The 15,138-nt window shown below is 44.0% G+C and overlaps 1 protein-coding gene across 2 annotated transcripts in view; it reads right to left on the reverse strand.

Annotated features, from left to right (window-relative positions):
- The window catches only part of GRIK3 (glutamate ionotropic receptor kainate type subunit 3), a 1,124,179-nt gene that overhangs the window by 325,989 nt on the left and 783,052 nt on the right, over positions 1–15,138 (reverse strand). For both annotated transcript variants that reach the window (XM_069622638.1, XM_069622639.1), the window contains one exon: positions 6,443–6,556. In XM_069622638.1, coding sequence (XP_069478739.1) covers positions 6,443–6,556 — 114 coding nt within the window. The remainder of the gene's footprint in view (positions 1–6,442; positions 6,557–15,138) is intronic.

The following is a 15,138-nucleotide window of genomic DNA, read 5'->3' on the forward strand; positions in this document are numbered from 1 at the left end:
CCAAGGAGGCTGGTGGCTCGCGGGCTGGTTCAATATGGACCTGTGAGCAAGTGCTCCTAAGACACTAGGGTTAGGTGGCGGCTGCTAGTAGGTGGGGATTGCTGATGACTCTCCTTGGAGGCACAAAGTTAAGTGTATTAATTGTATGAGCAAGTGGGTGATAGGCAGGAGGGGTAATGGCCTCGCTGACCGAGGTAGAGGTAAGGTGCTGATGCCAGCTGACTGGAATTTTAAGCACATGAATGGGCCAGTCATGGGGGGTGGCATCTTATGCGCTGTCGGCTGTTTGTGGAGTAAAAAATCCTGATAGTTCTAAAGTGCATTGTATACTTAAACGGCCAAGCCGTTCTAAAGTCTGAAGTCCCTAAGATGCGAGGTGTGCGCAATGTGCTCAATGCAAAAAGGGGTGTGGGATAGTTTACCTCCTGTGCCCGGTGGGACCTCTGTGTACACTTGTGGCTCACAGCAATCGTTAGATCCTGTTCTCCATTTTAGGTGACGTATTATAGGGGCGTATCCTGGATTGGAGGGGGGCCGGCCGTAAGGCGTGCTCCAAATGGCCGTGCAGATGGTTGCGTTGCAAGGTAGAAGGGTCAACATCAGCTGGTGATAATTAGTCAATGGCATGGTAAACACACATGAGGCAGGGACGTCATTTCACCAAAATGCCAGGGTTAGCGGAAGTGACATCACACGATCCTTGACCCCCTGATGACATCACAGGAAGTGATGTCATTTGACCCAACCACAAAGTGATATTGTGGGAAGTGATGGAACACAACCTTTCACCCATTGACAAAACAGGAAGTAGCATCACATAGCATTGTACACTACTAAAAATATGGTTACGATATCACTATAATGTGATGTACATTTCATACAAGAATGTATCGTTAAGATCAGTGTGTATAGGCCCATATTACCAAATTACTGTGAATGCAAGCAGACGTCCATGACCAAAGGATAATGATGTGTTATTATATAGTACTTACACTTAAGCGCTTTACATAGAAAAAATATACACCCAATATCACCCACCCTGTGTTGGTATTCATTTATCGACCTCAGAAGGATGAAAGGCTGAGTTGAGGCGTTTAAGAACAGACTAAATCAGTGACTCGCCTCCTGAAGTGTTCCTGAAATAAATCTTTAATGAGTCTAGCAATTATTGTATAGAATTCCAGAAAGACACATTATTTGTTATTCCTATTCTTTCTTCTTTAGGGTCAGTGCTGAAAGTTTTAGACTTGTGGAACTCCTGTTCTGTTCTTATTTTTCTTATTTTTTTAAGGAGCCTGAACAAGAAAGCCAGCCACTCCAGAAGTAAAGAGCCACATGGTGCTGGCCACAGCCCGGAGCTTGCATTACAAAAAACTTTTTTTTTGTTTTCTTTGTAGAGGTCGCAAGGGAGACCTCAGAGGTCGCAGTCGAGACCTCTGGCGACCCCTAAATGACGTCCCTGACATGAGGCATGCAGGAGGTGACCACATGTTGCTATAAATGATATTGGGAAGGGCTGGTTCAGTAGACACCAGTTTCGGGAGAAAAATGTCATTAGGGTGCACGTTGTTGGTGCTGCATTGAGGGGAGGGTTGGTAGGTACAGGATGGCACGTAGAGGGTAATCGCATGGTGCTGGGATTAAGGTTGGAATGAGAAGCTGTGTAAGGAACAGATGAGTAACACGCGTGCCGTTAATGTGCAGTATTAAGAGGAACTTACAATGTTCCATGTTGGTCTATGGACTGAGTGATAATAAGGAGGTGGGGGCGATTATAGGTGCCCAGGGCGTATCTGCCAGATAGCTGTCGTAGAAAATCTACCTTAGGGTTTAGATAATATAGCACCTGAAAACTGTGTCACATATGGGGCAGATAAAAAATAAATTAAAAAAAAATAAAAAAATAAAGTCAGTGGCCGATATCTGCCGTGCGTGTGGATGGACAATGTGTTTGTGGACGAGTGGAGGAAGTGAGGTTGTCAGCATTACTGGGCTGTGGGGAAGTTAGGCAAGCGGGGAGCATGTTGGTCATGCAGATTCTGACAACAGAACCTTTGCTGATTTTTAATACGTTGGGAGACGCGCAGGTTTTTGCCTTTTGAGCACTTTAATGAACATTTAAAAAAAGAAGACTAACAATTGTGCTGAGCTGTTCATGCTCCAAAAAGCAGTATCTGTTCATAGGATTCTTTAGCTTTAACTAACAAAGCTTTCACCACTGAAGCATTATTCGAATGGAAAATTCCACCAGTGTAGACAAGAACATGTCTCATACAGTGATCTTTCCTCCAGTTGAGTCTTTAGGCCCAGAGTTAGACCTGTTACTGGAGCTACACAGAGGGTGGACCTTCTCTTTGCTAGTCTTCAAATGACAGATAGTTATAGAACTCACCTCTGTGTTCCGCCTTTCCTCAGAGAAGGTAACCTGTAGTTGGCATTCTGACCTCTATCCTCCAGAAAATTGCATCTCTCTGAAAGGAGTTCTATTACGATAAACCTTTAACTTGTTTTCTTAAACATTCACACCCCAATCAACTCCTCTAATTAGCACTCCCATACATATCTAATTGACTCTTCTCCTTATTCTGGTGAACCTGACAAAACTTGCAAATAGAAAACTGGGAAAGTGTCCTTCTCATGCCACGCTCCGGTCCTCTGGAACGCCATCCAGGAGGTAATCTGGATTGCTCCACACTCCTTCAGTTTAGGGAAGTATATAAAATCTGGCTCTACTCACAGCACCTTTGTGTAGTCTAGATTCTGTCTATCTTGTGCCCACCACCGTCTGTATATTGTACTGTGAAATGTATTGCTACTATTTACTTCATGAATTCTTTCATTCGTGCTACCAATGTTTTGCTGTATGAACTTGGAATTACTCCACTGATCCAGAGCTAGTGTTGCACAACAAAAAGTATTAATAATAATAATAATAATAATAATAATAATAATAATAATAATAATAATAATAATAACAAGGTTTGTTCTTATTCATTGAAATGAACCCATGTACCCATTGGATTCTCACAATTGCGCACATAACAATAGCAACAGACATAGCTAAACAGGCGTCACTCTGTAATCATGAATGTAATAACAGTTTCTGCTCATGCAAAAAAGTACCATTTGTTAACCTCTCAGTTGCTGAGGACATGTGTGTCCACATTCCACCAACAGAGCATTGTATTGTGGAGGACATGCATGTCCTGTTGGCACCCACTTTTAATTATTATCTTGTAACGAAACACTGTTTCTGAGCTCACAGGTAATATTGACGGTATTGTCCAATTTGACCTACTCCCATTTGACTTCATCTTTTTAACCTAATTCGGTAAGTCAAATGGTACACTTTAATAAAAAAAATAGTTGTGGGGTGGGGTAAGGGAATAGGTTCAGGTGGGGGTAAGTCGGGGGAGGGTAGCAGGGGGCTCCCCCTGCATTAGGTGGGCTTGCAGCGGCCTCCCTCCGCAGTAAGTGAAAAAAGATTAGGTCAAATGGGCACTGGGTCAAGTTTTTTAGGTCAAACAACCCATACCCAATATTGACAGATGTATCTTATGTTTGTGAAAGGCAAAACCCACAACTGTAGCCAGCTGCAATGGGATATTTTAACAGAATATCAACTGAAAACATATGCCCCAGTCATATATGTTGCATCATGTAACTAAATCATGTCAGTACCCATGTTAGCAACTGTCCTGGGAAAACATACACCACTATTACAGCATACACATAGGAGTTGCCACGTGATTAACTGCATATAGATCCTAGTATCACTTTGTTATACAGAGTTACTCTGGCTCCTAAGCACTGTAATGATAGGTGCTACTTGTGTCTAAATGCATGACGCGAGTGCTTAATTCTCTGAACTTTTCTACTGGCTTTAAAGGAGGTGAGTGGAGGGCTGTACCTGCCAATACATTAGCATGACATCTTGCAATGCAATGCCATGTAGGGTTTAAATAGTTCATGAAATAAATGCACCTGGGGCCAGATTACAGAAAGATTGAACCAGGGAAAGTGCAAAGTTGCACAATATTAGCACTAGGGCAAAGTTTGCCCTGTTTTTAAAAACATTGGGGAATATTTGAAACCCATAGCATCATGACAAACACTGTTTCCATGGCATTTTTGCACCATGGCAAACTGGTGCTAATATGGGATGTAATTAGTAGTAGCACATACGTTGCCCTTGTGCCAACATGCATCGAAAATGTTAAATATTTGCACAAGGGCCATATTTGTCCTGGTGTGTATACCATGCCAAACAGTGTTTGTCATGGTGCTAGGGTTTCAAATATGTTGCACCGTTTTAGAAAAATAGGGCACACGTTTCCTGCAGTGCTAACATCGTGCATTTTTGCACTTTCCCCGGTGGAAACCTTCAGTAATCTGAACCCTGGTGTCTGCCAAAGCCAGTCAATGGTTACATTCTAACGGGATAGTTAAAGGGAAGGGCAACAGAAGCCACATGTTCCACACAGCATCATGTACACATTGCATGGAATTATGTGACCGTTTAACCCATCAGACGACCAGCACTGGCATGTAACACCGCCAAGGACACTCAACCAGGCTACCCAACACTTAGACACTGGCACTTGATTCGTAGTTTCAAGATAAGGACACGGAGAGATTGTTTTCGCCACTGATATGTACACCTGCAAAGCGTTCCATTGGCAAAGTAACATATGTAATGGAATGCATGTGCTGCGCTGGTTGTCAGAGGGCGGTCTCTGAAACACAGAGCCGTGCCACAGTGCACCTCCTGACACCCCACACACGCAGGCCGGCCTGCCGATGGCAGTTTAGCTCTCTGGGAACGGCAAGTAACAGCGGCAACCCCAGCAATACTCTAGCACACTATCCAAATGCAGAGGCAGGACCTGTGGATAGAAAGTCGCACTTCCCTGGAATTCTCAGAAAGGCAAATATTATTGCAGTCGCGAGTTTCCACGAGGAGCGACCTCATTTCCGGCCACGAGGTGCGGAAGTTTGAGCAAATCAAAGGCTGTTGATCGCATGCTTGCTTTAACCACCAACATCTGCAGAATTGTCAGGATTTCTGTTGAAATATATGCTGCTGAAATGTCCACATTTAATGACAGGCCAATCTGAAATTCTGTCAGCGATTTAATAGGTATTTGTTTAAAAAATATGTTTGAATTTTTGGAGGAGGATTAGTTTAGACATGGTACAGGTGCTCACCCTCCATTGAGCTTTGAAACAATGTGTAGGCCCTTAGAACCACTGTAGTCATTTAAAGAAAAAAGGAGAGGCAGCACAAACTAAGCTATATCGGCGTTCAGGAACTCATGGTTTAACCAGGTGCATGAGGATAGGAACTCATGGTATCCTCTGCACTCGGCAGCGCTACTACCAGGGGTGGACTGGGAGCCAAAAGAGGCCCTGGAAATAATTTTGAAAGTGGCCCATATTACACATGTTCAGCAAACTCAACCCTTTTCCTATGGAAACATTTGGAACTACCACACAAAAGAGGTCCAGGGTGCAGAGACCTACAGAGAAATCCCCGGAGTTCCCTATAGGCCAGTCCACTCCTGGCTAATACTACAACTGATTATGGCTACTCATCTCTAGCATATTCAGATCGGCGGCATAAAACTTCAAGTGAAAGGTTGCCATCTTCTACTATGCCATACGTGATATGACTAGGTCAGCACCTAGAAAAGTGTATGCTCCGCCTGCTTTAAATGCTGGGATCATCACAGAACTATGTCAGATGGCGGCGCCCAGGGATGGACTAGGAACCAAAAGAAGCCCTGGAAATCATCTTCAAAGCGGCCCCATGTTACACATTTCCAGCAAGCCCAATGCGTTTCCTACGAGAACATTTGAAAATAGAAAAGAATGCCACCCAAAAGAGGCCCAGGGTGCAGAGGCCTTCCGGGAAATCTCCAGAGTACCCTATAGGCCAGTCCACCCCTGGCGGCGCCGATTCATGAAGGCGACCACAGAAACTCTCCCTCATGCATCCAGTCCGTCCATTCTTCATGAACCCTTCAGGAATATTTCTCCGCCTCCTGCAAGATCTGCACCCTCTGAGCTGTAATTTGACTACATCAGCCCGATACTTACAAGTCAACCTTTCTAGCACTTAAAACAGAATAGTAGCCCCACAAACAGTAACATTTATCTACATTTGCTAAACACGTGTAATTCCTCCTTACGTCCAGCAGCAGCAGAGATTTGAAAATTACTTGTGAGCTCTTGTACCAAAAGTACTGAGTGTGTGAGAGAGAGGGTTAGTGAGAGTGATTGTGTATGTGAGTGAGTGAGTGAGTGAGTGAATACCTGAGTGAGTGTGCAAGTGTGTAAGTGGAAGAGTATATGTGTGAGTGGGTCATTGAGTTAACATCAACCTCTACATAGTGTGCAACCTTTGGTAGGACATCTCTAGATGCTGATGGAAGCTCCTTACCAGCACAGTGGTGACAACCAATGACCGGTTGGATAACGAGTCGGTGACATTGTGACCTCTGCTCTTTGACACTTCAGTAATGTTGAGGCCTTCGGTGGGATTCCATGTTCCGATCTGCATCAAGAATGGAGACAAAAACGGACACATTCAATGGCGAAGGCCTTCAAAGACAGGCACGAAAGCCTCATCGCAGGTTGAAGAAGCAGCGTGTGATGCAGGGTCTTATGCTTTAGACAAGAACCAATATAGGCCCTCTGTCCTGTTTACCATTTACTTAACAAACAAAAGTACAGGATTCCACTGAAACTCAACCCAATGCCTTATCCTTTTTCACATAAGATATGAATTTTGAAGGGACCTAACACAAGTGCACACGCGTCATCATGCAGGTCTCCTCTGTTATCAGATAATTCCTAGAACACCCCACCAACAATCCTGTGGAATAATGTGTTACTTATAATGAAACTATTTTAAAATAAAACAAAAGAAGCGTTTGCTACAACATAAATATGGAGAGAGTTAGTGAATGTTTGAGTGTCTGAGTGAGTGAGTGGGTGAGTGAGTGAGTGAGTGAGTGAGGGATTGAGTGAGTGAGTGAGTGTGAACGAGTGGTTTAGAGTTGTTTACTATTGGTATGTGCCAAACGGGCTTGGGGTGTGTATGGCTAAGGGCATATGTAGACTGGGGAGGTGGTTGTGTGGCTAGAATACTGGTGACTAGCAATAGGAGAGAGGATTGGGATTGTGCACGCTGTGCGGTGTGAGAAGAGCGACTGGCAGTGAACAAGGAGCTCCAACAAGTGGCAGGATGACTGAGGTGTATGAGCCTGAACAAGTGGTCACCGTCAATGACTGAGGGGATTAATGATGTGTTATTTGATGCAGTGGGAACTGGAGGGTGTAATGGCTGCAAATGGCTGAACACTTGAGCACAGTGAGGCTGGTAGACTGGCGCCTGAGGAGGATGAGCCCAAAAAGGTGGTGATCATCCATGGATCAGGAGCCTCATGGTGGGAACGACAGGAGTGATAGTTGGACGGGCTTGGCTGCTGGTGCGTGACAGTGACTGAGTCATTTAGGGTGGCAAATTGACAGACGTTGTGGCCTTGCTGAGTTAGATTGTAGGGATGGTGGTACCAATCACTGTGGGGCATCAGGAGGTGTTAGAGGGTGGTGCATTACTACCAACGACTGAGGAACCTGATGGTGGAATATCTGGTTGCGTTGACAGGGGTTGGATACAGATGTTTGAGTGTGCATGCTGACGAGGATTGGTCACATTCATTGGGTCATTCCTTTCATAAGGAAATGACTGGCCCTCACTAGAAGTATGTTCCTTGACACTCGATTCCTGCCACAGGAATCAGAGTCTGCAACATTTCCACTGGAAATTCAATAATTCAATAAACAACATCTCAGTAAGTTCGAGGACCATCAAAGATATCTTCTTGATATCCTGGTAAAAAATGAGAGTATAGGAAACAACCCTTCTCCAAGAACCTCTGTCATTGATCTGTAGCAGTGGCCTGCAACCCCTGGCTCTCTGTATGTTTTGAGCTACAATACCTATGATCCTTCATCAATGTCTATGGTGGGTAGGGCTCATAAGATTTTTAGTCCAAAACATCTGGGAAACCCAAGATTGCAGACCCCTTTCTACCGATTTTGAGCTTTAAACAGCACCACCCCCTTACTTTAGTTCTTACTCTAACTTATTACAATTGTGCGTATATTTGAGTTGAATATATTGTATCCTTTTCATTTTCTTTCAGCCCCATTAATCGTCCAATGAAACCTGCACTAGAATGTCATGTTGATTCAATGAGGTATGTTTTTTAGCCCAGACGGGCACAGATCCATAAATCACCTTGATCACCGGGAGAAGATCAGTCATCCATCTTATGGGAGAGCTCAGTACTCTGCCTACTTACAACCACCGTCAGATCCTTTCACGTGAACGCCTTTAGAAATGAGCAGTCTAACCCTGAGAACTGAACGACACATGCGTCATTGAATGCCAACATTTTACAATACGCCAACTAACTATAGCTGCATTACGGACGATGTCGACGTCATTATTACAGCTTGTGGATGCGAGGTGCACGTGTGCCATTCACTGGAACCAAACCTTTTTTTTTTTTTTAGGATACTGGCAAACTGAAATAACACTTATACAAAAGGACATAGTAGGTTTTGAATGAGTACCACTTCTCTCCATGGCCTCCTGTTCACATGACCCATGTGTGTTGTCATATCACCTTTGGGTTTTTAGCATTAGCCAGAGTCATGTTGCCTCACCATTTTACAGTGAGTCTTCTGGAATAACTGAAGTATTCATACTAATCAATGAGAGAGATGTTAAGAGCATGGGTCAGCATTCGAAGCATGACAGGAGGACAGGGAATGGCTGAAGGAAAGCTACAAGTAGGGGAAATAATGAGGGAGTTAATTCGGGCGGCTGGCGATAGTCATTCTGGTTGGGTGAGTGTGCCTGTTTGGGGCTCAAAGTTGCAATATAGTTTGTGTTGGTGTTACTTGAGGAGCATCTACCATACCTGTGAAGCGCCACCACCACAGTGGACTCATTATTCACAGCAGCAGGCCCCCAATAACTTTCACCTATCCAGTGTCGCCAGGAATTGACTCTGGGATCCTGTAGCGGTTCCATCACTGAGAAAGAGGACAACAATGCTTGTCTTGTCTTGTTTTTATGGTGTGTGGGATATGTCCCTCCGCTAATGCCTGGCAATCATCGCCCGCCTCCGCTGACATCCGATGAGTACTAAGCTTCTTGTCATTCATGTAGGTAGGAAACACTGGGGTCATCCCGAGTTAGCTGGTATCCTGGCAATAAATCTGACAGGATACTGGTGAATGGACCTAGCGTTACCGGTACCGATATTACCAGGATATTCCAGGTGCCCCGGCAACAGTGGTTCCACAGAGTTCCATAGGACTCCATCGATGGGATTAGCAGTATTATCAGTGCCAGTATTTTTGGTGCTGGTAATACTGGCACTATTTTCCCAGACCAGCAGAGTTGGAATGAGGCCCACTGACATGAATGCCTGCTGACACCGCCACCCTGTGTCTCTATCAAAGACAAAATGCCATGATATGATATGATAGTTTATTTATATGGCGCCTATACACAATGGGCCTCATTACGCCTCATATACACATGGGCCTCATGACGGCCACGGGATGATCGGTGCCGGTAAGGCCTGGCACTGTTCATACCGGGCTGCCACATTACGAACCCTGCTTGGGGGGGTCGCTCTGCACGCCTGGTCAGACCGGGCATGCAGAGCGGCACCCTCAAGCAGAACAGGATGGTAGCAATGGTACCGTTATGAACGGTACCGCTGCTACCATCCTCCCCATTCCCATGTGAGCCCTATAAGGGCTCACATGGGAATGACGACGTACCGGCTCAGTGTCCCGCCAAAGGGAATTACCAGGCCCACCAAGGTCGGAATGGCCCGGTAAGTCCCCTTTTGAGGGACCCGGAGCCGGACTAACTCCAAACGCGTAATGAGACACAATGTGTTTCAAAGCGCTAAAAACAATGTCATTGGAGCCCGCTAATGCAGACGATAAGAATTTGTTGATGAAATCGCAGAAACATGTTTACAGTAACTCAAAGAAAATGGAAGTCTCGAAGGGAAGACGCAATCAATTGTTGTGCAGGCAAATGTATGCATGCATTTGTTTATTTATGTATTTATTTATTTATTTATTTGTGTTATTGCTTATACCAGCAAACCTAGCTTGAAAGAAGCAGAGCACTTTACAACGTAAGGGAGCCAGTAATGGTCTTGGCATTGTAAACGACAGTGAGTGGAGTGACAGATCTGAATCATCCAGCAGGGATTGTTGAAGGAACTATATTTTTAGTGTTCTGCAGAATTGGAGGATGGTGAGGGCATTGTAAATCCTCTACCAGAATTAAGTTAGAGATCGTGGATGCATGGCAAGAGAAGGCCTGCATGCAAGTCTCCTCTTTTAGACACCAACATGTTGCACCTTTGCCACGTGAGCTGCGAGAACCTCCAGAGGTCTGGAGTTTAGCCACCAAGTATGCTTGTGTTGAATTGTAGGTGAAACATGCAGTTTTGAATAATCTGCAATGAAGCTTGTTTGTATGGTTCTACGTTATTTTGCCGCAGTATTTTTCATAGCAGGTTTTTTCATCGCCGATTTTTTTTCTAAAAACTCATCGTTTTTGTTTTTTTTATTATTTGGGAGGTTACCCCCCCAAGCTCCCCTTTTTTTATTCCCTTACACCCACAACCATATATTTAATTTTTTAACCCCCCAAAATAAACAAAACAAGTTTTTTGCAAAATAAAAACGGCAATGAAAAAACACGCAATGAAAAATACTGCGGTGAAATGCGTGTATACCATTTGTATGTATGTATATATATCATCTTATATAGCGCCAGCAGCCCACAGGTATAAGGGCGCTTTGACAAGACTAACACAAAACTATATAAAAGAGAGACCTCCTGTGTCTAGCTCTATAAACTGAAAGGGTGGCTGGGAACTCCTGGACTATCTAAACAGGTGAGTCTTCAGGAGTTTTCTAAACTTTGAGTGACTGCCTTCCATTCACATAGTCGTTGGAAGAGTATTCCACAGATGAGCTGCCAGCACTTCAAAAGATCTGCCCATGCCTGACTTGAGCATGCACTTAGGTACTATCAATAAGCTCTTGCCTTCGGAGCGAAGCTGTCTCTGCGGGGTATATAACACCAAACTATCCTTGAGGTAACTGGGAGCTTTACCATAAAGGCATTTATGCACAAGCTTGAGTCTCTGTTTTGCAAAGTAAACCGATGTTGACATTTTGTTTGTATTCTGTTTCCCTTTTCTTGCCCTGATGATGTGTGGGTGAAAGAAATGATGGTCAATCATGAACAAGAATAACAGGTAACATTTGTATGAAGAGTAGATGAGTGAAAAGCAGTTTTAAGTGTTGACATGGTATCGCTGTGCTCACTGTGCTCCTTTGTGTGAGCTGGAAAAAAATGATGATTTGCAAAACGGAAGAAGAAAGATTTTCTGGAAATTCTGCGCATTTGGAGAATGCAAGTAATCTTAATAAAGTCCTGGGTAGACTGCACACACTTCAATGCACAGGTGCACACACTTAAGTGCATCCTGGAGTGGATTTATAGAACAGTTGGTCATGTTCCCTTCTTTACTGTATCCGCTCCATGGTGACCCGGCAGGTGCAATGCACATAAGGTCCCCATGGAGAACACAACCCATCATGAGTGGTTCCCTGACTGAGTAATTACTTTCTTGGACACAACCATTAAATTGTTCATTGGAAGAGATAAGCCATTGAGGAAATGCATGCTTCCCCGAAGAGCCATGGATGAAAGAGGGTGCATGTGTAAAGGAGATCCCAGACATGACCTGCACCCCTGCCCCTCATTTTGAGCTACCAGGAGGGTACTCGCCAAGGTGCGTGATGTATGAAGAGCAAATGAACCAGCAGAGAGCCGCTCTGGGACTCTGCCCAGTGTACATGAGAAGATCCGTGCCTGTTGAAGCGCCCATAACCAGACAACTCTGGGCAGCATGGTACCCTATTAGACAGCCATACCAGCCGCTGATACGAAATGGAGAGGGCCCTCTTGTGATCCATGAGGAGACCCCAAGAGCCTTAAACAGAAGGCCAATAGAAATGACATAAGTGCCTGAACAGACTCGCAAATGAACAAAATGGCTATCGAAGACGACACCCCAGCGCGAACGGTTATGAAAATAGAAGTAATGGACACAGGAGAAAGACGATGTTAAAATGTAAGGAAACGTGTTACAAGACAGAATGAAAGTAACTAACCCATCAAACGTGTGTAAATAGGCTTGGAACGCAAGAAGCTAAGAAAACAACACTGCTTGCAATGCTTAGTAGAATAATAGAAGCGTCATACGCCAACTATATATCTACCTCAAGAAGCACATTATATAAGTGCGACTCCATTTTGTGAAGCAGAAATGTGCCCAGGCTGCCCCAGGCCTAAAAGGCCCAGTTTCACAACCCAGCCAGAACAGAGAGGAAGAACGAAATGAAATTCAACAGAGAGCGGCTCATGCCCGGTAAATCGAGGTCACCCAGAGAAAGGGAGGAGAGCGTCAACTCGCAAGAATCAAACTCCGGAGCATATCAGCTCGCCCATGAAGGTCAAGATAAGAGAGGCCCAGGCAGGTGGCAGGGCCGAAGCAGAATTACATACAATAAAAGCTGGAAACTGAAGCAGATTCATGGTGAACAGACACGTGACCAGCCAGGCGCGAAGAAGTACCATCGCCTGATGTCATCCAGAACCCGCGGATGCCATAACTTTTCCTGATAAGTGGCTACAGTTCCGAGGCCACACCCAGCCAACTAATTGTCACATAGCCCTATGATACTGATTGATGGAAGGGAGGCAGGGTGAAACGTGGGACACCAGGCACCTGGGTGTCCACTCTGCATGCTGCTAATTAAAATGGGGATTTATGTCTAGGGGTGTAACCCACCCAATCACAATGGACCAAGTTATCTAGGGTCCTATAGATCGTAGAACCAATGGGATGTCGTTGTTATAGTGACGTCCATCACGCGTGATGTAGAGAGATGGGCATAGACGCCCACCCGATAAGAGTTAACCAATCCACATGCTCTGTTACCATATACAGATATAACACCTATACTTAAGTTACCTTTCCTAACCAATTATAGTGCATGATGATTTTTTATAGAAGTAGATGTCAGTGATGACGAGTTTTGCCTATAACATTGACTGTTTGACTGAGTTCGAGGAAGTCGGAGCGAGACAGGTGATCACAATGCTGCTGATTCCCATTTGTTTCTCTGTTTGATGTACTTGACATTAAAGGACTTCCCTTTGCCAACTTACTGAGTCCTCATTATTGAGTCGTGTCGGAGTAAGTGAATACTGCACCCTCTGTCCTCACATGGTGCAGCTATCTTGTCTTACAAGTTCTAGAGGGTGAGCGCTGACCTATGGGCCCGTCAGTAACTTCTTCCCCTCCTGAACGCATGTATTTCCGATACACATATAACATACCATCACTGCCCCATGATGCACCTGTCCCAAAATAGGGATATAGGAAGGGAGGCTGCAATTGCCTTTGGTAGCCGGTTGGCATCAGGGTATGGAGCTATTCAAAGATCTCTTTCTATTTCTTAATATAATGTCCACCACCCATACATAGTCCAATAAAAACATGACTGCTGAGTCTGTTTGCAAAAGAAAGTTCAATTGCTCACTGTCTTCAATTCATGATGATAAGGATGTATTTATATTTTTCCAAAGCACTGTACATTGAACTTTCACATACAGTCTTGTTTTTACATGTTCGTCTGTCGTCTTCATGTTCCGCGCCCTGATGCCTGTGGGCTCTGGGGCGCTACAAACATAAATAAATAAATACATAAATAAATAAATACAATTATAACTAGCTTTCCCCAGCATAACAAATGCTGATATACCCTCTCTCTCTATTGTTCTCTCTCTCTCTCTCTCTCTCTTTCCCTCTCTCTCTCTCTCTCTCTCTCTCTCTCTCAGCTCTCTCTCTGTCTTTCTCTCTCTATCTCACTCTGGGCGAGAGCTTGGTTGTCAAATGTGCACATACATCTTCAAAGTGTTAGGGACTTTTGGAAGCATTAAGAGGTGGTGCAGGGAAATTCTACTGTAAAGTTGCAGAAATTCCCTTTATACTGCATTACAGCACTGCTGTACTAAAAGTTATGGTGGAAATGCAGAAGATGTACGTTCAAGGGGCTGGCTGGCCCTAATCACCTTAACCCAAAGTGGGCCCCCCACTTCAAGAACAAGTGAACATTTGTACGCAAAACAAGTTTATTTTTACTATCGTTTGGGGAGCAGCTAGATGACTATTGAGCCAAACTATAACCCACGTCTCAATTAACCACATAAGTTGACACATAATACAAATATTTGTAACAGGTAAAACAGTCACATATATGTTATTAAAATCCACTCCCCACAAATGATTGGACAAAATCTCTACAAAAACATCCCATCTTTCTCCAATTCTTCCATTATCATTATCTGAACGACCTTCTGCAGATCATATTCATAGCACAACCCTTCTTTGCATTTGTCATTGGTAGGTCATGACAACCAGTTAAACATTTTGGTGCAAACATAATTCATTACTAGTAACAAGTGGCCTGGGTCCTTTAACCTTAAACATAATTGCACATGGTTTACAACGATACTTCAATCGATATTAGGAGTCTGAGTATACAGGTTCCCTTTGAACTTACAATAGTTATCTCATCTGTCCTGGCTTGCTGGCTCTGCTGAAACATTCTTATCTAAATAACTGCCATTTCATCATGCACAGCACATCTGAGAATACAATTGAAACTGTTCATCCCATGTTTTATTTCTGGTAAAGACAAATAGCAAAAACACCTCATCAGCTCCAATGTATTTAAGATTACATCTGCTTTCTGCGATACTACCAGGCCATAAAAAAACATGACTGGATTCTTTAGCTGAGCTGACCATCGACTAAGGTTGTTGTTACTTAATTACCCATCATCTGGCCTCTGAAAATTTGAAAACCAGTTTCTCAAAGCCAAACCCTGACTACTGTGTTTTAATCCATTTGTAAACCAAGGCCCACTACATGTAGATAGTATAAA

The sequence above is a fragment of the Ambystoma mexicanum genome, chromosome 11 (assembly GCF_040938575.1).
Source record: "Ambystoma mexicanum isolate Mex_15411 chromosome 11, UKY_AmexF1_1, whole genome shotgun sequence".
NCBI classification, from domain to species: domain Eukaryota; kingdom Metazoa; phylum Chordata; class Amphibia; order Caudata; family Ambystomatidae; genus Ambystoma; species Ambystoma mexicanum.